This window comes from Dufourea novaeangliae, unplaced genomic scaffold (genome assembly GCF_001272555.1).
Source record: "Dufourea novaeangliae isolate 0120121106 unplaced genomic scaffold, ASM127255v1 scaffold56, whole genome shotgun sequence".
NCBI classification, from domain to species: Eukaryota; Metazoa; Arthropoda; class Insecta; order Hymenoptera; family Halictidae; genus Dufourea; species Dufourea novaeangliae.
In genome coordinates, this window is record NW_015373942.1 from 4,453,903 (window position 1) to 4,481,046 (window position 27,144).

A 27,144-nucleotide genomic window follows, 5' to 3' on the forward strand; every position below is an offset into this window, starting at 1 on the left:
ACCACTCTACAGAGGCTAAAATTCGAGGAAAAATTGATTTCTTCGATCAAAAGTTTCACCAAGTTAACAATCCAATAAAAACATTGGAAAAAAATGTCTACTCTCCAAAAAACTACAAAAAGCTTATAATAGTAAAAGAATATTATGTCGGATATTATAGTTATACAATGTAGCAATTAAAAAATGTTTGGAATTTTATAGAAAAATTGTATACCGTTTGTACCAACTGTACACGAGCCGTTCATTTGGAAACAATAAGTAGTCATTTATTTTAGTTACAAAAAGTTATGCACCAATCAAGTGCACTCGCGCGGAAAATTTGAAAAAATTCGAAAAGCGGTTTAGTCACTCTGGCCTGTGAAACGGTTCACGTATTGGTTTCCAATGATTTTTACTTCCCGAGGCGCGAAACAAGAGGAAAAACGGATGGAGGAAGTTGGCTTAATGAAAACGGGATGGGTGGGGGATTGTCAAACGCGTCCCCCGTTCCCATTCTGTTTGGTTTTATACATATAGGTAATCATTTTAGCACATAGTAGCAGGAGTTTTGTGGGCCCTAGTGCGTAACATCATTGTCCACCTATGATACATGTCAAATTTCCCCCACTGACCGGCGTCGCGCAATGCTCCGCTACAAGCTTACGGCCGTAGGTTGCCATGGATATGCGTTTCTCTCGCTCTCGTTCGACGTTCACACAGAGGGCCTCTCGGATGCGCCGCGACGAATAAAGAGTGTACAACATCCAACATACGCTCGCTCTGTTCCGCAGAAATTGTGAATCTATAAATATCGTATTTACTCGAGTTATCTCGCGATCAACCAATAGTGTCACTAACTTTTAAGCATATCGCCGGATGCAACCGTTTGTTCTTTCCAGTGTCTCCTGTTCACTGCTGACTTAATTATAAGTGGACTACGGATATCCTATGTTTTTGTAGCATTTAATACCATTTATGCATCAGTATTAGTATACTGGAACATGCAGTACAGGAAATCAAATGTTGGGAAAATTTACATTTTTTTGTGTATTTGTATCTACTGTTGCGGCTATGTCGACACTACCGCAGTCTAAGTATGGGTAGTTGAGTAGTGTTTTGGAAATTAGTGAAAATGTTTCGTTTTGATGTTTTATTGTAGAAGAACGTCACGTTTGGGGAATTCTTGACAGTTTTGGTTTGTTACTGATAGGTACTGATAGAGCCAGAAGATTAGGATGTCCAGTGACTTAAGGTTTACTTATACGAGAATATGTGTTGATGTGTATATTAAGGTTACTAGTGTAGGAAGGAATTACTATAATTAATAATAAATATTAAATAAATAAGTAAATAAATAAATAATGGATGTAACAGAACAATGAAATGATATTTCTTTCGTGATATCGTTCTTTTTACAGTATCCGGTGGAAGATTAAATAAATAAATATTACTGACTAATTTTCAGCTGATATCACAGACGTACGTGAATTATTTTTTCTATTAATATTGTTGTGAATGTAGTCTTTTCTAAAGTTTTTTTTGTTCCTAATTTTCGAACTAGAAAGTAAATGTTTTATTTGTGAATTTACGATACGAAGTCAAAAAGTATTACAAGTAATTCTTATTTTGACTATAAATTACAAAATTAAATTTATAATTATGTTTGTTATGTTTATGTGAGTTTGACCGACTTTGTACTATATAAGTTGTTTTGGATAAAAATGCGAATATTTAAAACTTGCCCCACTTTAAACGTCAGGTCACATGTATATATGTACCTACATATCCCTTCATCCACGAACCAATTAAAACTTCATTGTTCAGGAATCAATTAAAAGCATTATAAAGTGGAAATGATTATATTATTTTTCATACTAATCCCTTTTTGCAGGAAACATTTACATTATATTTCGTCCAGTAAACGAAATTTTAATAAACATTCTCTTATTCGAAACAAACAAAATTCGATATTAAATAAAATAGAAGGTATGTAACTTACTGAAAAATACTGATATACAATGAATAATACCTAACATAATAAATTATTTTAGTATGTAATGATTAACGAATGGAAAATTATATTTATTTAAACAAAGTCACTGTGTCACGTACACGTTACAAATTGATCCCCTTTTTTGAAATTCCACTTATTTCGGCATTTCGTGCTTTTATGGTATAGTGTGAAAACAACAATAAGCAAATCGAAACTTCTCTGTAATGGCACTACATATTTATCGATGCGTTCTTTGCGTGGCCGTAATAAAACTATCATGAAGAATAAAAGGACTGATACTTCCAGTATATCCCAAATAACACTAATCTCCTACACGTTATGGATCAAGAATACAAAAACGTTCATTTTCATATTTATATGGACTCCCTACTTGTAACGAATAATAAACTTTGGTAATGTCAAATTCCAATATGAACGTGAACGTGAAAATTTTCCAGAACATTAGACCTTATACAGAAGAAACATGTATTAAATAAAATAAATGAAACACAAAAATTAGTCGACGTGACTGTTCTCAAAAGAATTTTCAATTAAAGTGATACGCACGGAGACTGGTAGTCACCTCTGTTTAGAAATGAGAGCACCGTGAACGTACAGTGAGTCGTTTGACAATTGAGCAGGAAACACGTATTGTCTAACTAAACCTTACTTCGCGAGCCGAGATAGACTCATCTTTGGTATACCGAAAAATCGAAAGTAAAAATCGGTCGTGCCATTCCGTTCACGTACAGATACCGAACAGTACGACGGACTAATATACTTTCGTAACATGGGAGTAAATCGATCGAAATTTCGTAGACCCTCTCGGTGTTTTCGATATGTAATTTCGAGGAAAAACAGAACAGGGGGTTTTGGTTGTAGGCGTCTGTGTTCTATCCAGAGGTTTCGAGGGTGACTCAACTTGTTCGAACCTCGAATTATGCGTTTCACGGAGAAATTTCACGTGAAAGGGGTTATGCGAAAACGGTTGGAGGATTCGTAGTTCGGAAATGGTAAAAAACCGTAATCAGGTCTTCTACCGGAGTCTCCCATCGTATCACGACTTGTGAGAAAGAGGAATCGATCCAACATGTTAACGCGTGTCTGGCATCGAGGATGGCAGCCACCCGAACAATATACGTCTTGGACGAAAAAACTGGACCACCCGGGCCGTTCGCAATTACCTTTTTGTATCCGTTCTACAGCGTACACCGGTCACTTTATTATGGCACGATACACTGAATCGAATTATCACACGAAATGTCGCAATAATATCTGGTAATACAATTCGCGAGTACACAGGCCTTCGGACGATAGTCGAGCACTGAGCGAGCAGATGGCGCCCGCGTTTGTACGCCACCCCTAGCGTCAAATTCTCCTTCAACCCCCTTCTACCCCCACTACAGAATTGCTCATCGCTTTCGGGTAGAGGGTTGATCGTGTGACTCACGTCAAAGCACCGAAAGTCAGCGCTAGTTACAAATCTGTGAAATTCACTGTGATCAGGATTTTAGGTTTTGGTTAATTTCATTAATGCGAGTGTTTCGCTCGTTACTTAATAAAAGATAATGATAATACGATACAATGCAATAATGAAATTGATCAAATTTGTCAAACAGGGAATGAAATTATGGCATGATGAACTGCCATTCAATTTACCACGGCTGTAACAGGCAGAAATGTTGGTCGGGTAGAAATGAACGTTTGCTTTCGATAAAACGATAAAGTGATAAGGAAACTCTGAATGATAAGTGCAACGAACGTTAAAGTTTGTTGAAGTATGACATCAGTCATTGTGATAATAGCGTTTTTTTAATAATAGGAGACAACACAGTTATGATGGAAATGTTTACGCATATGTGTAATTATGGAAATATATGATTGTTTAATGTTTTAAATAATGTGTTATAATTGACTTGTTACGGAACTATTATTAATGGGTTTGATTACAACTATTGATAGCAACGGAGAGGAATTTTGAATATACTTGAAAAAATGTTTTATTATTATATTATCTTGTCTGTAGAGTTATGATTATTCTGTTGTTTTTAGTAGCTTGTTTTGTTTTGTTAATCTTATGTGAATCGAATATTTGCTTTCAAAAAATGTTGAAAACACGTAAAAAAAATAGAAAGTTATTTAAATAAATATGTCTCACTTCTTAAAATTATTACATAGGGCGGTATATTTTGAACATTTCAACATTTAAAAATTTTTTAAGTGAATACACATTTTGTTTTATAGTGCAAATTTTTAATTTTATTTTTAATTAATTTCGCGTGTGAAATTTAAAAATTGAAACACCAACATTAAAAACACTGACCAATACTGTACTGTTGAAAGAAAATGTTTAAGTATCCTTACGTGGCAGGATTAAGTTGTTTAACGTAATAGACAGCGCAGTATTTACGTTAAATATAAAATTAGCTATATCAGAAACACGTGTGTGTATTCATAGATAGACAGACACATACACACATTAACACGTAGTTTTTATTGATGAAGCATGTAGTGATGTGTCTTGATCGTCACTAGAGGGCTACAAACTGTTAGAGATTCTCGCTAGTGTTCAACAATAATTTTCCTAAAACAATTTTCTTCGAAATATTCCCATGCTTAAAATAGGATCGACTGAAGAAGTTTTCCTGATAGATTCAGGTAGCAATTTGTAAACTAAAATGATATAAACTTTGCAAACATTATTCTCTTTGTGTACGTTATCTTTAAATATTTAGAAATTTCATAGTAACAAGCGAATAACAATACGCCCTCTATTTGTGATATTCGCAGCACAAAACGACAACATATTATTATTTGTGACACAAACGATTGTGTTGGTAAGGTTAGACACTTTTGTTGTCACTTTTTACAATTAGATAATATGATATTTATGGTTGTTGTATACTGAGCAAGATAAATCAAACTGTTACGAATATAGAATTTAATTTGCGAAAAATGTTCTTTTTCAAAGTTAATATCGTGACTCTGTTATGCAATTTTGTAATCTTTGTAAAATAGCGTTAACAATCTTGTACAAGGAAATAGTAATAGGTACTGAATATGGAATGTTTTACATAATTTTTTAGGATAGAGTTTCAAGTGTGATTGAAAATGGTTTGTGAAAAGTGTGAGAAAAAATTGGGAAAAGTCATAACTCCAGATCCATGGAAAAGCGGTGCTAGAAACACTGTAGAGAGTGGAGGACGTAAAGTTGGAGAAAATAAAGCACTTTCCGCTGGAAAGGCAAGGTTTAATCCATACACAGCTGCGTTTGAGACTTGCAGAATATGCAGGCAAAAAGTACATCAAGTTGGATCACATTATTGTCAATCATGTGCATATAAGAAAGCTATATGTGCAATGTGTGGTAAAAAGTTGATGAGTACAAAGAACTACAAACAATCTGCTACTTAAAGTGTTTTGAAGACATGTTTGTGTTTAGTAGGCATGAATTAATTTCATATGAAAATGAACATTATGTTCATAATAAGAATGTGTAAGCAAGTATTTGCCTTGTATAATTTGACAAAAAAAAAGGATATAATCAAATCTTTTTTCTTGTAACAACAAATTGTAAATACATTGTATGAAATGACATTTTATAACAGTATAATTGATCCTAGGTAAAAGCTCCCTAGGTATAGCTTCTGTACAAACTAAATATATGATTTTCTATGAAATCTAATTTTTTGAATTTTATATACAAAAATATGTTTTACTACTGAGCTGTCAAATACATTAGATACAACTACGCATTATGACTTACTACTGTAGACTTATTTAATCAGATGCAAATACTGTTAAAATGTAAGTTAAGGCTACAAAATATTTTTGGAAATATGTAGCAGAAGAGTGTACAATAAATAACAGAAATATTGAGTTAGACACTTTCATATTTCTTGATTTATAAGAGTTAATTAAATATTTTCATGTATGTGAATTTGACAAATGTACAATACTTATCAATTATTTTGTAATAAAACTGTTTTTTGTTCAATAGTATATGGTTTGTTATTAAACAATATTATAAAATAAATTTCAAGATTTATAGGTAGATTTTTATGGTAATTTATCTTATTGGATTGAATATAAAATCTACCTGCAGTCTTCATATACTACATTTTAATGTCCATACATACAAACATTTGAAATGCATACACACATGCATTTTTAGTATTTGCTAAGTGGTACAGTACATGGTTGCAAAAGATCAACTCAGTATCCTTAATAAACAGTATTTTAGCGAAGGGAAAGTTCTTTTATCGGTAATTCGTCCAACCTATTACCACAAATTGGTGGTTTGATGGAAAGAACCAACAAGGTACAAGTGGGTATTAGTTGGTATCAACTTACCCCACACAATATCAATCATGTACAACACCATGTAAAGAAGTTTCATTCAATTTTATAAATTAAAATATTCGGAAAAATTTTCTTTGTTTATTCCAATATGTTATGATCACTCTGTTTATGCATTTCTTCGTAATACTTTTTCAGTACTTGTATCTGCAACTTAACAAACTCAGGTTGATTCAACGACCAGAGCAATAAATTCGAAAACGTTCGATCCACTTCTTCTTCATCCAGGCACGAAGGAGTCTTCTGAACGAGGGGACATTTTTTCTCGCATTTGGTATTCGGATCGTCCTCCGTTTTTTCACACGTTGACAGCCAATTTTCGATTTCTTGTTGACTGATCGTCGTACCAACAATGGCGCCGACTGTTTCTCGGATACCGGTAATGCTCGACGCGTCAGCGTCGCGCTCTTCTTCCTTCACTAAGATTTCTTCTTTTGCCCTGTTGCCCAGTAATTTTTGCCACGAGTCACGGATGACAACCCGGGACACGTCCTGCCACACCTCGTTTACCGTATCAATACAATCCTTTATATCGTAATCCGAGTAGAATTGAGTTACTCCATAAGGAAGACCCAAAACTTTCTGCAACACCCGATGACGAAAGGTTTTCTTCACCATCTCCACGATTCCCTGACCCATTGGATTCAAGGTCGATTTCGCGTCCGCTGGGAGAAAGACAACTTTTATGTTATCTTCTTCCATTTTCACCTCTAGTGGTTTCGCTAGCATGTGAGCATCATCAGTGTCCACCAGCAGCAACACTTTTCCGTGGCGACCGTTTTCGAGCTGATGCCTTCTTACAGCTGGTTTGAAGTGATTCTCCAACCAATCGTCGTACACATCCTTGTCTATCGAAGCGTTCTCCTGGGTCTTGTAAACAACCGGTAGACAATCTTGGTTTAAATGCTTCAGGGCCCTCGGTTTCTCATACTTATGAACGAACAGAGGTGGCAATTTGTGACTACCGGTGACATTCGTACAGAGTCCTACGGTGACACAGTCCGTTTGTACGTTATTCAAAATATTCTTTTCTCCAGTATGAGCCAACACTCTTGGAGGAAGTGTTTTCCACATCAGGTTCGTCTCGTCCATACTATAAATGTGTTCGATCTGTATATTCTCTTCGTTGAGACGCCATAGAAAGCCTTGGATAAATTCCTCCTGCTCTTTCGTCGGAACATCGGTATCCTCTGTCACAGTGGGTGTTTTGGTGGCGGCGATACCGTGACGTCTCTTGAACCGCCATATCCATCCTCTGTTAGCAGTGAACGTCGACGGGCCGGCGAACTGTTCGTTCAGTTTCAACGCTTTCTTGTGGAACTGGGCGTCGGTGATACGCTCGCCGATTTCACGTTGTTGCAAGTACCACGCGTACAAACGATCGTCCAGGTCGTGCAACACAGGCTTTCGCATCCTCTTGCGAATCTGCCCCGAAGTGGCCGAGGTTTGCTGCAATTGGGCCGAGTTTCTCTTTATACGGCGAATCGTCGCGACGCTGACCCCGTAGTCCGTCATCAATTGGCTGACCGGTACACCGTATTCCAGCTTCCTTAAAATTTCCAGTCGTTGTTGCAGCGAGAGCACGATATACGTGTTATTACGTTCAGCGGACATCATATAAGAGAAACGGAGGGCACACACGCTTTGCAAATATATGACGTCGCGTAACGTTCGTAGTGTGCCAGGAAGCGTTAGTTAAACGTACTAGCCTTACGAAATACAATATTTTGTTGATGTGTTAGGCTTGATGGATCAGTGGACACTGTCAGCTCCCTTTTTTCTATGTGGGAATACGCACACGGCGGTGGAGAACACGTAGAATGAGTATGAAATGTAGCGATTATAGAAGTTTCGAGTGGTATACCGTTCACAGCGCTCCACGGACTAGTGCGCCCTTCCCACCACGGATTAGTGCTCGCGCAGACATCCCCACCAGCTTTTTTGCTTAATCCGCTCGAGCGACCCTTCCATGACGTGCGACCGACAGCTGGCTGCTAAGAGTGATAATGCTAGGCGGTTAGGATGATTCATCCGCCAAGTCGAAATTAAATTTTTAGAATTTTCGTTATATTTTTCTAAAATTATTAGCATTGAATTGCTGATGTTTCTGCGATGAAAATGAGTCTAAACATGACATCGTTCGAATTATTTTTTTTATTTCTCCACACGTTTTTTTTTTAAATTAGTTAAATAGGATTTGACTAGTGTATACTAGTAAAAATGGTTTGAATTAAATGATGTTTGGTTTCATTTTTAGAAAAGTAATTTCAAGCATCTGCATAGTAACATTATTTGTATGAAAGTGTAATAAAAAGTACTGTATATTTGATTTTCATTAGCGAATTACTCATTCTCCCCTTCTTGCTTTTATTGCTCTTGGTATCTGACTGCAGTAGGTAGACCGCAGACCGTTCATTGTTCCTCCGTCTCGCTTGCTCTTGCTGTATCTAGTTCACCCTCTTCGTCGAATGGACACCTAGAGATAAGTTGGGTCAGGCTTGAAATAAAAACTCCATCTTCCCCGGATTAGCCTTCATTTTGGTGTGCAGTAATTCGCAATCTTCGGTGGTTTAACAATTCTGATTAGAGATATTTTTGAGTTTCCAAAATTAAAATTTCTTCTTCTATAGTTCAAAAAATAAAAATTTCTTCTTCTAGTTCCAAAAATAAAAATTTCTTCTTCTAGTTCCAAAAATAAAAATTTCTTCTTCTATAGTTGCAACAATTATAATTCTTCCTTCTATAGTTCACAAAATTATAATTTTTTCTACTAAACTTCTGAAAATTAAAACTTGAATTGTAAATAATTCTTCTATTAACAATCTCTACAACCAATTTTGAGATACATTCAACGATGCTTAACATTCTGATTATATTGTCCACTGTTTGCGAGTACCTTTGTTAGCCCATGACCAAACAATTCGATTTCGTTTATACCCTCGCTGATTATAGTACGTCACTGTTGTTACAGCCAGAGGGGGGCAAATTCATCATCTAGATAAAGAGTTTCGAATAACGAATAAAAGATCAAAAAAAGTACATTGCCATTTTTAATTGATGAAACGAGAAAATTCCAATTTTCATAATAGAATAATACTTTTTCTGGAATGAGTAGACACTTGGCAAATAATTATTTGATTTAATAAACTGTTTAAAGGTCTAGATACTCTTAGATACTGTTGTTTTTCACTATCTATAATGGTGCCCGCTTAAGCGTCCACATTTCTGCCTACTTTAGTGTCCGTTACTATCCCCTCCAGTTTTTAGAATTGGGCCTGTGTTACTTCGTGTAAGATATCGGTATTTCACTCATAATCATCATTTCTCTGTCGCTCAGGTCGAATCCTCGGAAATTTATCGATCTTGATAAGCGTCCAAATAAGGTTCCGAGGCCTGGACGCTTAAACGGGCATCACTGTAATTATTCGAATTGTGCCCCAACTTTGATTACGGCCAACTATACTGAAACGTCGTGACACACATAATTGTATAACTAATTGATGTGAAACTGTTTCTGGCACAATTTTTATTTCTCTGAACCATGAGACATTTATACAATTTATTGCCGTGGGCGATTGTCTCCTTCATATTGCACAACATTGTAAACCACTTATTGCTTGCGTATGATATAAAATAAACATAATTAAAATTCAAATATAGTAATACAAATTTTTACACGGGTCCACAATCATAGCGGGGACCTATTAATTTCTACGTATGTTTCGATACAATCGACACGGTGAAACAATGATATGCAATTTTCACGAGAGATATTCAAAATATACACAATTTTCGACGGTAATCCAAATGACTTTTTCCCATTATCATTCAATGTCTTCCTCTTTTTTTTTGCGTCTTATAAGTTAGGTGATTAAAAACATTTTTATTAAAAAATATTATACTGCGCTTTGAAAACGACAATACCCTTAATTGTCATATTTATTTTCTTATTCGTAACGACTTTGTGTTAATAAAGTAATAAAGATATCATACAACATTCGTATATATAATAATAACACTACTTCGTATTAGTTAGATTCACTTCGTGTTACTCTACACACTGTCCACTCTCAGAGCAACGTAAAAATACAACTTAACCGTTTCGAATGTGATAACAACGGTTTCCTGTGAGGATTTATATTTTTTACAAAGGTTCCACGTGGTTTCAGTATTTTGTACACATTCTTGCCTCGTATTGAGTTGATGTCGTTCAAGTTGTGTGAGCATCATGTACAGTGGCAGAAAAAGGTACCCATATACACTAATAATATTTACCATCAAACAACAATACTATTTTTAGTGTAACGACAGGTTAAGAATGATTTCCATTAGGCTATACGTTAATATAAAGCTAACTTGTTCTACTGTACTTGGAAGTAAATCATTCTTAATCTAACATTATAGTGAAAGTAGTATTGTTAATTAGTAATAGGAGTCCCTAGTGTGGGAATACCTTTCTTCTTCGACTGTATGTACCAAGAATCATGCAAAATGTCCCAACAATATCGCATTCAAAACTGCACACACCGTTTACGTGCACTACTATAATCACTAATTATTTTTATACATTATGTACCTGTTAAGCTTTAAGCCTTAAGAAAGATATCGAATCTCTGATCGCTTGTACCGTGTTCAATTTTTTGTCACGAAGTATTTGTGCAATGCAGTCATCGCTGTCCGTAGCATTAAGTTGTTGCACGTTGTGTGATCGATTTATTGTTAAAACTTGAACATTACATATATTAAACATTAAAATAGAATAATTGAAGAAATTTGTAGTTCTTGCGTGTGTCGGGCAATTTTGATTGTGAGTATTAAATTACTACATATCATTTTTATATTCATTGTCATGACTAGACTGTGGAAGTTTAGGCAAATTCAAAATTTTACATACTATGGAGACTATAATTGAACAGAATTTTATTTCATGTACTTGAGTTTTCACAATATTAATGATAATGCAGAAACAGAATTGAACTTTGTTAAAATCATTTTTTTACTATGCTTTGAAAATTCAGAGATGCAATAAATGCATCAACAGTCGCAGTCATAACATATTTAACTATCATTTATTTATAATTTAAGATTGTCGTTAAGTTTGTAATAAACTTTTACACAACTGCAAGCAGTGGTAGCTTTAATAAATATCAAATCAGTTTCGAATATACAGGACGTTTTCGAATCCTTTGCTCAATCTTGTAATTTGTTATGCAACTAAATACCACCGTTTAATATTATCTGTTTGAAGAATTAAAAGAACACCATGAATTTTTCAAGTTATTGAATGATATACTTGAACAAGAGGCACGTTTAAAAAGATTATATGATTAAACAAGGGTCATTCGAAAAAAAAAATGTCTCGGACCTATAGTAATGACTAAAAATAATAAATATGTGTCGACTGCCTTTATTATACAGTTGTAATAAAAAAAATGTAGCATGAGGTATTTGAATCTTTCGCGGCCCCGGCTGTTACTATACATATATGTATAGTTCACGATTTTGTAATTAACAAGAATTTCTAATTAAATTCTTTTTTTTTATCCCGGACAACTTTTCCGTTTACAACTATTATTAAAATGAAAGACACGTTTTTTTTCATAATTGCACGTATTTAACAAAGACATATGAATTTTCGTTAATTCATACACGTCAATAATTAATAATTAAATATACTAATTTAATTCCAATTTCTTTACACAAAACTGTTGTCAGTTTTTATTACCACGATTATCCTTGAAACTTTATCAGTTAGTTAATGGATCGTTTAGTTAAATAATTTAGGAGCACCCTGATGACTAAAGTTTAAAATTCTTGAAGTCCTTGAATACTTCTACTCTTAAAGAATAAACTTATTGTTTCTCCATTCTTAAATTCTACAGATTAAATCGAGTCTCTTAGAAAACTTTCTTAAAACAAATATTTAACACACTGTACTTTTTTTTTGTTATCATTTAAGTAGCTTTAAAGCAATTTCAATCCCATTATTATATCAACCATTATAACCGCAATATAATCTCCATTTATATATATATATTTATATCTACAACATTATACGTCATTGTCCAGTTATAGTTCAATGTAGACAAATAAATATACAAAAACAAAAACTGTCTACACGTTCAAGAAATTCAAGGATTTTTGACAAACGAAATCAATATGGCGTTGTAGCAGGATCTTTCAAGTTTAAAATCCGAGTGACTATCACTAAATAATAGCACGTAATTATATTACAACCACGTAAAAAATCCTTCAGATAAACAATTAATCGTTGAAACTTCAGATAAACGTTATTCGAACAATGTGATACTTTTGGGACAGACTTGAAATATCTTGTGTTGTTGCAATACGGACACTCTTATACACTATACATTCTACGTTCAAGTGGTACTCGACCGTACCATAAAAAAAAACAAGAAACAAGTACAGATTAATAACACTGGAAAAAATGATTTAAAGTAATATAATAAAGAAAAAAATATCAACGTTCAAGAAGAGGGTACACGTCGACTAAAGATGAATACGATTAAACGGCACACGTGACACTGCATAATACTGCACTATCTTACAAAGACGGAATTCACGTATAATACAATTTCTAACTGCGATAATTTTTTTTACGAACACAAAAAAGAAGTATACGTTGAAAAATAAATACAATTTAATTACAACAATAAACGCTTTTATCAAAACATCAAAAAAACACGTTTTTTTTTAAACAAGAGCCAGTCTTTTTAAGAAGGGGGGATCGAAGAAGATACTAAATAAAAATTGTTTTTTTTTCGACTAGTTCAAGAGCAGATCTATTCAGGATGAGCGTAACACGTACGTATATGCATGCGTAAAATAGCGATCGACAATCTGATTCGTCCGTTGTGACAAACGCTGTGAGCACAGTGTTGTCAGAATTGTTCCTTCAACGTTCACGGCATCGAATTCCCATTGTTGGATCACAGTACTCGCAACGAAACACGTCGAAATGACAAGGAAGATACGAGTCTGCAACTAGAGCTACATACCTTCATCTGTAAACGCGTTTTCGATATTGATGGGGTACAATAAAAACAAAAAGAATTGTACTTGTAGAACGTTATGAACGAGCAAGCATTCGCGTCTCTCAAGAACCAAACGATATTCAAATAATCGATATCGTTCACCGGTAAAAATCCTCATCGATTCTGTTCCTTGTCCTCTAAAAACGTCCATTGTTCGAGATTCTTCGTATCCGACTGTTTCAGTTCCTGATTCGTATCCGAGTCGTCGCTGCCTTTCGACTCGTTAGGCTTGTATTCCGACACATAGATCACCTGCTTCTCACCGTTTCCCCTCTTGTTCGACTTCGCGATATCTGTTCGTCTCGGTGGTACGGGTGGCTTCTTGTTCGACGCCTTGCCGTTCGACGTCGTTTTGATTTCGTTCTGCGCAGACTTCTTCTCTTTCCCGATTATGGAAAGCGTCTCGTTGTTCCCGTCGCTGTCCTCTTGGACCAGTCGTTCCTTGTTAGGGGACAGCTTGATCTCCGTGATATACGTCATCTTCTGGGGCATCGGCGTGTTCGGTAGGGACGGTCGGTTGTCGAAGTCCTGGGGATTGTAATCCATCGACTCGCCGACCAGACCGCTGTCCTCACTGTTCTCACCACTGGACACACTGATATTGTTAATGTTACGACGATCCTCACGATCGAACAGATTCTTGCTGCTCACGGTCACACCGGAACCGAACTCGTACTCGTCCTCGTCCTCGTCGTTCTCCCGGTCGATCCTATGACTAGTGGGAGTCTCGATCACTCGTCTGGACGGCGACGTCGAGTCGATCGACGAAGTCTCGCTGGTGTTCCCCCTGTGCTTTAACGTCGCCCCGTGCGGATGAGGTAAAGAGTTCGCTTCGTCTTCGTCCGGGACAGTTATCGAATCGGAACCATTGCCCTCCGTCGAGTTGGAGGAATAGTCTTGCAATGGTATCGGAGTGGAGGATCTCTTCGAGGAGAAAGCCCTCTTCTTACAGGTCTCGTGGCGATTGCAGTTATCCGAGCACACGTGGCACCCTCTTTTCACGTGAATCTTGGCCATAGGTTCCTCTTCAACTTCCTTCCTTCCAGCGTACGAAATTGGATCGTTGCTGGCCAGCAACGATCCATCCTCTTTCCAGTTCTTGAAACGGAACAGATCGTGGTGCTTCGACGTGTCGGTGAAAGTAGGTGATTTCTCTGAGAACGCCTCGAAATGTTTCAGAGCCTTGGCAAAGTCTCTGCTGGTTGTTTTCTCGTCTTCGTCCGAAGAATCGTTCACGGTGAACGACGTGCCCTGCTTGAATTTCCGTTCCATCTCTTCAGGTGTTGGACTCTTGACAACGACCCCATCGTTGACGATTCTGGCCAATGAATTGTCTTCGTCGGGATTGAACATACGTTCCGCGTGAATGAATTCCTCCGTTAGTCTCTTACTTAGAGGAAGATTGTACAGCTCGATGCTGGTTTCATCGGCAGAAGCTTCTTCCTTCGGCGTGGAGTCGTCTTCGTCTTTCAGTTTGATTTCCACGGCCGACTTGGACCGTTCCAGAGAATCGTAGCCCTTCTTTCCGGTTCTGGACATCTTCGATTTATCATCTGTCTCCTGCTTCTTACACCAGACCATGTCTTCCAAGTTGCCCCACTCGTTCGACTTTTTCAATAGCCGTCGGTCGAATGTGTCCATCTGATCGAGCTTGGTCAGATCTTCGGTTGACTCGTTGATGTCCTCCGGCGGTAGTGGCGCCTTTCGTTTCTTGGTCCCATTATCCGTCATGTCTAGACTCTGAGCTCTCTCCAGTGTCGCAGACGTTCTGCACTCGTACTTCGACAGATCGCCCAAGCTCGCTGCTTTCCGGTACACGTCATCGTCATCGTCCTCGTCGTTGTTCGTCTCCGGTATGGGTGTCCGATGAATAGTAATGTCAGCCGAATTCAGCTCGATGGTTGTGAAGCTGTTCTGTATTTCACTGTCGGTGTCGGATTCCGAGTGTCGCGCGTCGACGATCGAACCGTCCACCTTCTGGTCCCCACGGGGATCCGTTTTCTCCGTGGTCTCGCGCACCTTGTTCACGTAATCGGTCAAAGAGTCCGCATAATCGGTGATACTATTAATTTCATCTTCCTTCTTCAGATCGTACCCCTTTGCCGGGGAATCCTTTCTCGGAGAAGAAACGTCACTGTCGTTGTTGCCTTTTGGTGGCTGGGGAGCTTTCCGTTTGTTCTTCTGTACATTCCGCTGATCCTCCGTCTCAACAACCGGTTCCACTGTTTTCTGCACGTTTAATAGCTCCGAGCTGTTCTTTCGGTTCCTACGAGCGGCCATGGCCGCATTGTGCACTTCTGCGGGTACCTCTGAGGGGATGTGAATCGACGTTTCTCTGTCCTTTCCACCCTTGTCCGGCATGTCCACGCTGCGAGCTTCGAAGATGTCGGTCTTCGGTGTGTTCGATCCCTGAGCGTTCTGTTGCCGCTGCGATTCCTCCTTCTTCTCGCCAATTAGAGAAGTCATGTTCACGTTGGTCAGATGCTTCTCTGTGTCCATCTTCTTCGAGTTTCGTCTCTCGAGGTTCGTATTGTGCTCGTTTTGATTCTCGATACGGTGAACCGTGCCGTCCAGGGCGGGCAGCACTTTGATCCCAAATTTTTGGTGATTACTCTTCGATTCCTCATGACGCTTCTCGTATTGGTTGATAGGCGTCGATTTCGTCGACTTCAGGGTCGAGTTCATTGTCGAGTAATTCGAGCAAACGGATTCATTGGGGTCGACTATGAACAACCGTTTCGCGACGATTCTTTAAAAGTGTCGTTGGTTTTGAGCCGGTACCTCCGCTTTCTACTTCGAGCTTCACGTCGTACGGGGACGCGTAGCTCAAAATCGTGAGGGCGTCTTCGTAGACCATGTTTCGGAAACTGATCTTCACACTGGCGATACGATCACCTGGAATTATACAGAGTAGAAAGATTGAGATCCATGTTGTAATTGTTAAAGTATAATAATTTTATTTAGTCAATAATTATGACTTGCATACGACTTCCAGTGTGTTCTCAAGATGTGGGAATTCAAATTGTTTTTCTTAGTTTTAAATGGCATATTTTTAAGGATTTATAATGGAATGGATTCGATTACTAACCAGGATGTATTCGTCCAGATTCTGAGGCAGGTCCACGATGCAAGAGATCTTTCACAAAGATTCCCTCCCTCATGTTACCGCAAATGTTGAATCCAAGTCCCGTGAAGTCCCGGCTTTTCAGGCTGACTACGCTAACCTTCGTAGCCTTTGGCTGCACAGACGAAATTATGCATTATGCAATCAGAATTTATGTCTGTGTCAGGCATAGGCAAAAGGTTTAAATAAGTAATAAATACAGAACATAAGAAACCTATAGCTATTACATGTTGAGTCAAAGTAAAAAATCTAATTAGAGACTAGGTCAATGTTTAATCTGTAAACAGGGATAATTATTTTTAATCACCGATTAACACTAGAACTACCGACGATAAACGTATACCTATTTCTATCGGATCGACAAACACGACAAACTATTAAAAATATACAATGTTACAAATTAACTCATTTTTTCATTTTTATATTGCAATAACAGTTGTGAAATATCCTAGAAATGCATTGCTGTAACATTCTAATCATCGTTATAAGAGTGTAGTAACCAGTAATTTTGACTGCTGTAGTAGTTCTAGTGTTAACCGAGGAAAATTTTATGCATTTCTATTCCATGTTGTACTGACCTCGTACTAGTAAACAAGAAGATACATAAGATATATAAAAATATATAAATTACGTTTTAACTAAGAATTATTCTTTTACGATGAAACCGAATTATTTGACGATCAAATATTATAGAGTTCAGAAATAATATAAATTTATTGTATTAATATTTAGAAGTCTTCATGTAGGACACGGAGAACAATAATTAAAATAATTCAGACACGTAGCTCGAAACATTTCAGTGTCAAATTAAACCAATTTACTTGTAAGACTCGCTCAAACAGTAACTTTGTAATTCAGCTCATACGCAACGGATTTCCTCTCTTCATCGAGAAACGCAGGGGAGGCACGTATCGGACATGGCTAGATTAACTGTAAACACATCCAAATTTGGCCGTGCAAAATATCCGGGTATGTTAGGCACATATTGCAATGAAACGTGTATACTTCAAAGCTTTGTAAAAAATCACTTTGCACCGCTTGTTTTAGTCTATATTGCAAAAATCAAAAACAAAGAAAAATTCATTTCACTACCTGAAGAATCTATCGAGTCCAAAGTAAAACAAGACCTTCATTTATGTTCATTAATTCTTTATCTCATTGTCTTGCGCAATTGCATACGTGGTCTGTCAGAAAAGTAATGGAAAGTGATAGCGTAGAAATTGGTATCGTCAAGTTATCTACTAATCAACATTATTCCTTTCAAGATAGTTCCCTTAGGAAGCCACGAACCACTGGGGACATTCTTCCCACTTCTTGAAACAGTGCTGGAAGTCTTCAATTGGAACTGCTTTCAGTAAGTCTGCCACAACTTACTGGATATTGTCCACACTTCCAAGATGACGACCTCGAATTTGGTTTCTTTTTTTTAAATTATTCATATTTAAATAATTTATAGTTATAATAATAAATATTCTATAGTTGTAATAAATATTCATATAGTGAATATTTGTGAAAAATTCTTTTGCACAGAGGTTTCTTGACTATTGCATAATGACAACGCTCACTATCACCCTGCACTTTTAGTGAACGAGTTTTTTTTTCAATAAGGGTATTCCTGCTCTTTCATAGCTCCCTTACTCCCCTGGCCTAGATCCATGTGATTTCTTCCTATTCCCAAAAATCGAATCCCATTTCAAGGGTCGTCATCTTCGAACTTTGAAGAACGTCCAATAGGTTGACTATAGACCAAATGAAAGCAGTATCAGCCAAAGACTTCCAGCACTATTTCAAGAAGTGGGAACAAGGTCTTCAGCTGTTTATGACTTTCCAAAGGAATTACCTTGATGGGGATAACGTAGATATGTCGATAATTTGACAATATAAATTTCTACGCCGTCAGATTCCGTTACTTTTTGAACAGACCTCGTGCACAGCATAAAATAGTACAAGTCTTTTGTACTTGTAACGAATGAATAATGTTTAGACCCTTTTACTCTGCGTTGATAACACTATCGAATAGTGTTTGGGGACTTAGAAGTAGAAGAATAGGAAAGGAAATGTATGTAATACTTACTCCGACACAAGAATCGTCGAGAGCTTTTCGCTTATCGTTGCGGTTGGGCGATCCCAGACCAAGGGACGTCCAAGAGGTAGACCATCGTACAGAATCTTTACCTGGGGTGTCTCCGGATGCCACGGACACCGTTCCCTCACGAACTCGATTCGTCGTCGACGCCGTGACATCTTTGAAGCACGGATTGTCGAAGGCGTAGGCTTCCTCGACGATTTCTGGGTCTGTCACCAGTACCAGGTGTTTCCCTGAAAATGTTCGCCATAAAATTAACGACTATGAAGAGTTAATTTTTCAGACGTGTGCATTCTCATATAAATTTGTAGTTTTAAATATTCTGCACTATTATGCATCTGGATGTTGTGCAACAACAACTTTTTGTAACAGATTGTTCGGTTTGAAAGTTAGTCAGGTATTCTAAGAATAAATGACTTCCTCGAGTCGTTTATCTCTGTCTTCCTTATTTCCATTTAATGAATAAATTCTTTCGTTGAAACGAGTGTGGCGAAGTGTGGGTACTTGTGAATCCCCTTTGAGGACTAAGAATAATTTTCCAGAAGAAATTAATGTTTTTCAAACGAGTCGTTTCTATTATGTCTGCTGCAAATGTTTCCTAGCTGTCCAGTGATTTGTCGGGAATTTCAAAGAGATAATTGTTGTAATGTCACTGGCGCTGAATTATTATCGGTAGCAAACATTAAAATACGAAGTCATTTGAAAGATTAATATTCGTTGATGTCTCTTAGTAAGTTGTTTCTTCTCACGTAAACAGTAAAATGTATTATTTGTTAAAATCTTCTTATATTTTTCAGAAAAACACAGAACATAAAGACACAGTGATTCGGTTCCAACGTTACACATAATCATTTAGAAAATTACACTCATTTATTGATAACATAGAGCGATACCTTCTATGTAGGTCAATAGGTCAAGAAGTCTACAGTACACATTTTCTAACGAGACGAATAGTTTTGGGCCTGAATAACATTATATAATTATCAACAGTAGATATCTTGTGCAATAACACATGTACAAATTATATACATTGTACACCTCATACAAACCTATTCAAAATATATTTTTATAACAACTTATACTGTCTATAAGTTACATAATCAAATCTTTAATGAATTGTAATATGTATAATACGTTCCTACAAAACTGTGTCACGATATACTCTAATACTCGTGTTAAATGTTCGTTAAAACTACGACTATGACAATAAAAAATATACTGAGGGCCGATGATATTTTCGTACACATATTTTGTATATCGCACAGTTTCGAAATGGTTTTCGGTTCGTTGCTGTCAATCGACCTGATCCCGCTTACTTGTGCTCATTTATGGCCATTTTTCATGTACAGATGAGCCTTAATAAGCGGCAGGAAAGTGGAGTTTTACCGGTGGTGGGAGAAACAGCGGCGAGTTAGGTGTGTCCCCGAGTGAATGATATTAAAACGCTCGTGTACGAATCGCCGCTGTACGTACGGTGTTTTTATTCCAATTATAGAGACAATATTGCGCAAGTAAATGTTCAGAAAAAAAGAATAAAAAAGAAGCTTATATGGTTAAATTGGGGAAAGTTCTCGGAGACTCTAAGAAAAAAAAGTGATCCCTGAAAATGGCGGTCTAAGAGAGTATATTAGTTTCCTTATTATGTAGTTTATGCCATCATAAACGGTGACATCATCGCGCAGATTTATACTTATTTAGTATGTTTAGCAAGGTGTCTCCTATTTGCCTGTGTACGTGCATCCACGCAGATGTGGACACGCGCCTACCAAGAATTATACAATCCTTTCTGGCGCTTCCAAAGCGCACATTCCTACCATACTTTATTTCCGTTCACTCTTTGAATGTATTTTCCGATCATTAGAATTTTACGTTTGGAAAACCAAAATGGAATAATAGAACCACCATTTTTTTTTTCGATCCTTCGAGTTTTCACGACATTCTCAAAACGGAAAGAATATAATTTTGTTTACGTTTTACGTTTGAGAAATGTAAAAAGTGTTATATTTTAATTGTATTCCTTTCATTTGAAGAATATTGTAAAGAATGGAAGGTTTGCACATTCAGAACATTTGTTTTGTTTCGGAAACATTCTGATGCATTACGTGTTCTCCTTAAAATAAGTATAATTTTGTGTTACTTTATATTAAAATTCAGACTCATAAGAAATGTTGACCCAATGATTTCATTTGTTATAATATTATCGTCGTTCTAATTGTAATAATAAAATTTTGGTTAATGTGATCCTCGATTCTTTGCCAGCTGTTCAAAGAACAGTAAACAAATGTTTTACTTCTGACTATTAAACAATATGTAGTAAATTGTAGATTTTTGCATATTAGTTTATATTTTCTTTACTTAAGTAATAAGTAAAACATTCTTATTTCAACTCCTCGAAGTGTATTCACTAGTTGCCTTTTGTTTATTCTATAATACTGGTAAGTTTAGAATTCCCTTATACCCACACAATTATATTTTACTCCAATTGACAGGTAGGTAATATCTACGAGAGAGAATTTGTTTTTTTTTTTAAACTAGGTACTTCGTACATTAATTTCCGTCAAGAAGCAATTTCGTCAGAAGTATGAATCTTCATATAATTGTTTCTGTTCAAGTACACTACTCGTTACGATTGTCCTGCTACAATATCTTGTTCTTGCAAGGTAATAATAGTTAAGAAGTTTCGTCACACCGCGATAAGAACATGTGACACCAGGAATTGAATTTTTAGTGGAAAATTCTCAAACAACCTTCGAACGATGAACAACAAATTTTTCTTTCTTTGTCCATAGAACAGGGTGCTCACATTCCAATACACCATTGTGATTTAGCTCGCTTATCGTTCCGCGTCTATCACTCCTTATCTATCACCTATTTTCTGAGACGCTAATAGCTTCAACTGTTCAGTTTTACTTATTCCATTCAAAAAAAAAACAAAAATAAAAGAAACAATAATACAAATCCTAAAAATCTAATTTACCTGTTAATTGGAACACGATCTTCAGAATTATAAATTCATCTGAATTGGTTGTTTTAAGAGTCAAAGTGTTTGTTAAAAACGACAAATTATTATAAATAATAATAGTAATATTACATCGAATAAGAAGTTCTATTTTTGAAAGATATTGTCGTGTGCACAACACGTGCTTTACGACACATAAATCGATGACGTGTGATAAGCAATAAATACTCAATACATTTTAATAGTAATTACAAAACCGACTAGGTTACTGTTTTTTTTTTGCAAAAGATACAGTTAATGACAGGTAGCAAGTATTTATCGTCGGATCGATTACTGGTTGCATGAAATAGATTTAATTGTAATAGAATCTCTATTATCCGAGTCTTTGATTATCTCGTGATCCATTTATCCGGAATGAGGCAACCTGATACGCCGGGGGTAACATCGTTTTCAACGGATATAATTACATGCTGTTATTTTCATTCAGCGTTTTGTTACTTATTTGCTGTTTCGAAGAACACGATAACGACTTATTATGACTGTAACAAACATAGCGATCTGAGATTTAAGAAATTCTTCTTTTTCATTATGATGATTTCCAATTGAACGAAATTAGCGAAACGGTCAGATTGTTATCGATTATTTTCTTGTGATCGCTGTACGCACAGGAATCATTTATTGACTAATGCTTAGACTTCAAGATGGCTTTTTTACATGTCTGGAGTAACTACGACCTTGTTTTTAAATAACTAGCATGTAGATCAGTTCTGACTCAAATGGAATTCTAGTACATTTTTAAAGTTTACGAGTAGGTTTAATTTAACATGACAGTATCAATTTTATGATAGTTATTTAGCCAATGTATCACAATTTAGTTATTTTGCAGAAGAGACGATTTTATAGATAAAGTCGACTGTTTAACATCTCTTTGGTCTTCATAACAATGACATTTGACAACAGATATATCAACTTGCAATTAATCCAAGAATAACTGTTAGAGGATTCATGGAATTTTTACGAAAACATTTCAAACTATTACCGAAGTTTTTTCACCTAAAAGAAGTACCTACGTTTATTTTTCTATCGATGTGCAAAGATGTCGTGAGCCAAACAATACTCAAATATGTACATAACCTCAGTGAAATTACATAAAATCTCGGTTATTCCAAGAATGTTCTCCAACAGACACTCCAAAATCAACTATAACCTTTCATTCCTTACAAACACTATTTTTCATGTGCTATTCATCCATTATTCTATAACAACCACCTCTATCCTCGCGTTCATTTTGCACCTCAAGCTTCTGCCCGTTACTCCAAACCCAAAGACCAAAATTCCCCACCAATTTGCGCATTGCCAATTCTGTACCCGCGTAAGAACCATTTCCCCACCTTCTTTTACACGGTATTAAATCTGAACAATTCAACGCCCAAATTATGTTTCCTTTCGTACGATTTGCATAACTCGAATAAAGATGGGCGCCAAATTATCATCTCTCCGGTTCCGAAACGATTCCGCCCGTTCCTCTCCTTCGTTCCGACCAGCGGCGTCACACGACGGTTCGTATTCTCAAACGTCGCGTCCCGCATTCCACTGAAACCACACGACGCAACGACGACAACGATAATAGCAGGTATGTATCTGTTAACAGAAAGTGATACCTCGGTTACAGAAAGCCAACCGAGAAGGAAGAGAGACAGAGACACGGAATGCATTTTCCACCGCGAGGAAAATATTTTCCGTGTCCTCTAGGCCGTAAACAACGTTCCACGAACGGAGATTCCAACGCGCGCCAAGTGTAGTCCCCGTCCGAGAGACTTTCGTGGTGGGTATACACACCATCGGTGTATCTCGAGTGGCACTCCAAGGTCTGGCCTTTTGCGTGTGGATATATAGTAGGCATCAATTGCGACGCAATAGCGAAAAGGATCGCCTCTGTCGTACGATGATAACCGGGCGCCCAGGCGTCTTGTTCCTCGCTGACACCACGCGTTTCATCCGTAACGTTACACGATTTCTAATTCATCGGACTAATTCCAGACCCAGAATCCTTCGGAGATCTTACTTGTTCGAAGTAAGACGTTTCGATTCCCCTGTATACGTGCCATAGAACCACTCCACGTTGGGTATATACGTGCCATTTTGATCTACAGGATGTTTCGCGCACGCAAATTCCTTGCATAATTACACCTACTTATGTGCCTACTTATCCGCCGCCTCGTGACGAACCGAAAGTCCCCCCCCCCTCCATTGTCGAAAGGATTCACTTGAAAAAAAGGTTTTCGATCGAAATGCTCGGTATGTACAATTTCGGCGTGTCTATCCACCGTGTTGTGGGCTCCAGGGGAACGGTCTTACAAGCGATAAATTCCATCTCGTTGCGCAAGAAATTCCATCGGGGCCTCTCGTGTATACGCCTCTTCTCGTCGTTGCGCATAGTCGTGTATAGTAGGTAAGCGCGCGCGCGCGCGACGACGGGCAAATCCGTTTTGTCCTCGACAGTAAAATAGCATTTATTCCGCGAGAATGAGTCGTGATCCAGTCGTCGTCAACAACCGCAACCTCGCTTCGAGGACCGATACATGTGTTATATTCCGATCCCTGGTAACTATCTAGAGCGCGCGCTCGGGCGTACAGGATCAGACACTAATGCAAACCTCGCGCGGCGCACCGATCTGTCAGCCGCAGTAGCAGCGAGGATAGGTCCACTTCACACACAACAGGGGCGGGGATCATATGACATACAGTTGCCGGCAGCCGTGATTTTCAAAATTCCTCGGGACACTCTCGAGAGGGATGTGGTTGTATGTATGTATACACAACCTTCGATGCTTACCTTTGTGCCTGCGCCACTGTCTGTAGAGGAGGGCAGCAACGATCAGCAGGAGTATCGTCGTGAGAAATGTACCGATCACAGCCCCTGCCACGCTTCCTGCCCCGAAACATGTATCCCGTGGCTCGTCCTCCATTGCTCCTTCTCAAGCTGCTCTCGTACGATGCATTTCCAAGTTGGCCGGCCGCGTCGCACCGCGGCTTCGTTTCAGAGGCGTCTTTCCGTGTGCGCGCGTTTTAACACCGTGGTTTTTTTAATCCACCGGCGGGATCACACGGAATTCCTGCCGTGTGGTGTGAACCGTCGTCGTCGTCGTGACGGTTGAGGTCTTTTACACACGCGTGCCCGCACTGTTCACCGCGACTGCCTCCGATGTGCATAAGGAGACATTATTTTCACTTGGCGAGTCGTTGCCCTTTACCGAAGAATCACCACTCCGCGGATTGGAGACCGTCCTACTGCCGTGACACCGTGCACGATACTAAGAGAAAGAGAAAAAACAGAGAGAGAGAAGGAGGCTGCTGGAAAAAGAGAGAGAGAGAGAGAGTGACAAGGAGTGAGAGAAGGATAGAGAGGAAACGAGAGAGGGAGAACGGACCCATGGATCGAGTAAAACAGGTAGCTGCGCAACAGGTGCTTCTGCCTATGAGGTGGGGATTCTACCTCTACGCGGATTTACGGCGTGGTTAGGGGGGGGGGCAGGAGTGGAAACGAGCATTCGTACCAATGGTGGGGGAATCTGGCATTCCTTCACCGTTTCAGAGCTGACCGTATTTTCTGGTACCTAGCCTAGAAGCGTTGCGTGAATGCAAACCGTAGGCGTGTAAGGAAACGATTCGTGTGTATTGATCAGGATCTCGTACATTTTCTTTTTTTTTTTTACCCTTTTTCTTCGGAACCAGAATACCAACGTCCGTAGCAGCCATTTTTAAATTACAGGAACAAGATTTTGTTTGTAGATTTACATATGTGACTTCGGTCACGTGTATTTATTGTCTTTGTAACAAAAACCACACAGTGTTCATATAAAATAGCTTTTTAGTATTGTACTTGAGTGTATACTTTGCTCGTGTGTATTTCAAAGTGTATCGAACGTATTGTTTTTTTGAATTAAAAATTTTGTTAACCTTACGAACGATGTTTCTTTAGGCAGTGAGCATGAAATTCTTGCTTATAATTTTTATGTATTCAGGGGAAATGTATCGCTGGAATCATCTGGTGAGAAATGTAAATGTCCACGTAATTTGGTGAACATGACAGAATTTGACAGACATCGAACGGAAAATTAAAAATTATTATCATAAAATACCGTAGGAAATAATAAAATTAATAAAAATTATTACTGAACGATCATTGAGTCGTTTGGAAACTTTTGGTCAGTAATAATTACAACTAACTTTGATCATCGGTGTTAGATGCACGTTAGCAAGCCTGATTATTTCGAGCGTATCATCGCGTACCGTTTTTTGCAGGATTCTATCTAATTTATATGCATTAGAACTCGGTCTAATTTCTATACGCCGGAAATTCTAAAGCGTGAAATTATAATTACCAATTTATAAAGCGTATAGCAGGAGTTTCTTTCTTGTTATCGATTCAAATTTTGTAATTACAATGAAAAAAATTTTTCGAACATTGATAATATGTAACGTATATCATTCTAGAACTTGTTTATAGTAAATAAATAAAAAAAAAAGTATTGCGAATGATGCTTCTATACAAAATACATTTACAGTATTTATACGTCGTGATACATAATGATATTTGGTCAGGTTTTTTCTGCTTAACTCTAAATCGGTATTATACATTAACAATTGCGATTATAATTTATAACCACAGACGAGGTATAGAATAGACTTATCATCTTATGGGATTTTGTGTCTCATGTTCTGAAATACCGATCGTGACAACAATTTATCAGAATTCATGCTTTATTGGTAACGTCGAGTATTAACACTAAAATGGTAAGAAGGATACTACATTGCCCTCCGAACATGGGACATAATAAAGCATTGTATGATAGGTCTATTCGATACCTAGTTGGTGTTATAACTTTATGAATTAATATTCAATTTTTTTGTTACATGTTTACGGTAATGCCGCCTATAGTAAACTGCTCAAGTTATTAGCCAATTGCAACCATTTCTCATCACCAGATGGTGTCGTCAGATACTTACATTGAACAAATGGTTCAGGCCCATGGAAATAGGAATATTATTTGTATGTCTACGTTCAAGCTTGCACCTAGCCGGTATCATAGACAAGATATAGAATGGACCTACCACAGACGAGGTATAGGAGTAGACATTTCATCTTATGGGAGTTAGTGGCCCACCTAAACTGTGGTACCGACACCTTAAAAAGCCTAATTGTAGTGACCTCTACGTTATAAGAGCTGGGAATCTGCGGTGGGTAGCGACACCGACTAGGTATAGGATAAACCTATCAACCGGAAAATAGTTGGCGCCGAATGTTAACGTATCTTAACGATTTATATCTGAAAAAATTGCTCTCAATTTGCTCCTTCCGAATCTGAAATTGTTCCCACAGCACTGTTAATAGTTAATGAGATATTCGCAAAAGAAAAAGCAAAAATTTGTTGTTAACAAAATAGGTCCGCAATGGCCTTTTTACACAAATATTATAGCACCAAAAAATTGCTCCTGATCTATTTGATAATATTCAATTGACAGATGTTTTAATAATACCTTATTAACAAGGAGCAATTGAAATAATGTTGTTGCATACAGGCACTG

The 27,144-nt window shown here is 37.5% G+C and overlaps 3 protein-coding genes across 3 annotated transcripts; 1 reads left to right on the plus strand and 2 right to left on the minus strand.

The window, feature by feature from the left end:
• Positions 1 to 4,732: 4,732 nt before the first annotated feature.
• On the plus strand, positions 4,733 to 5,386 carry LOC107185897 (cysteine-rich PDZ-binding protein). The gene is made up of 2 exons (XM_015573671.1): positions 4,733 to 4,809; positions 5,059 to 5,386. The coding sequence occupies exon 2, from the start codon at positions 5,084 to 5,086 to the stop codon at positions 5,384 to 5,386; it is 303 nt and encodes a 100-aa protein (XP_015429157.1). The 5' UTR covers positions 4,733 to 4,809; positions 5,059 to 5,083.
• Positions 5,387 to 6,412: 1,026 nt separating this feature from the next.
• On the minus strand, positions 6,413 to 7,945 carry LOC107185757 (tigger transposable element-derived protein 2-like). Its single transcript, XM_015573514.1, has one exon. It carries the CDS (start codon positions 7,943 to 7,945, stop codon positions 6,413 to 6,415), a length of 1,533 nt encoding a protein of 510 aa, XP_015429000.1.
• Positions 7,946 to 13,469: 5,524 nt separating this feature from the next.
• On the minus strand, positions 13,470 to 24,846 carry LOC107185787. Its single transcript, XM_015573546.1, is given in 5 exon segments — positions 13,470 to 16,135; positions 16,137 to 16,281; positions 16,475 to 16,625; positions 18,585 to 18,829; positions 24,392 to 24,846. Coding segments are annotated over 5 exon segments (3,309 nt in total). The 5' UTR covers positions 24,525 to 24,846; the 3' UTR covers positions 13,470 to 13,500.
• Positions 24,847 to 27,144: the final 2,298 nt, after the last annotated feature.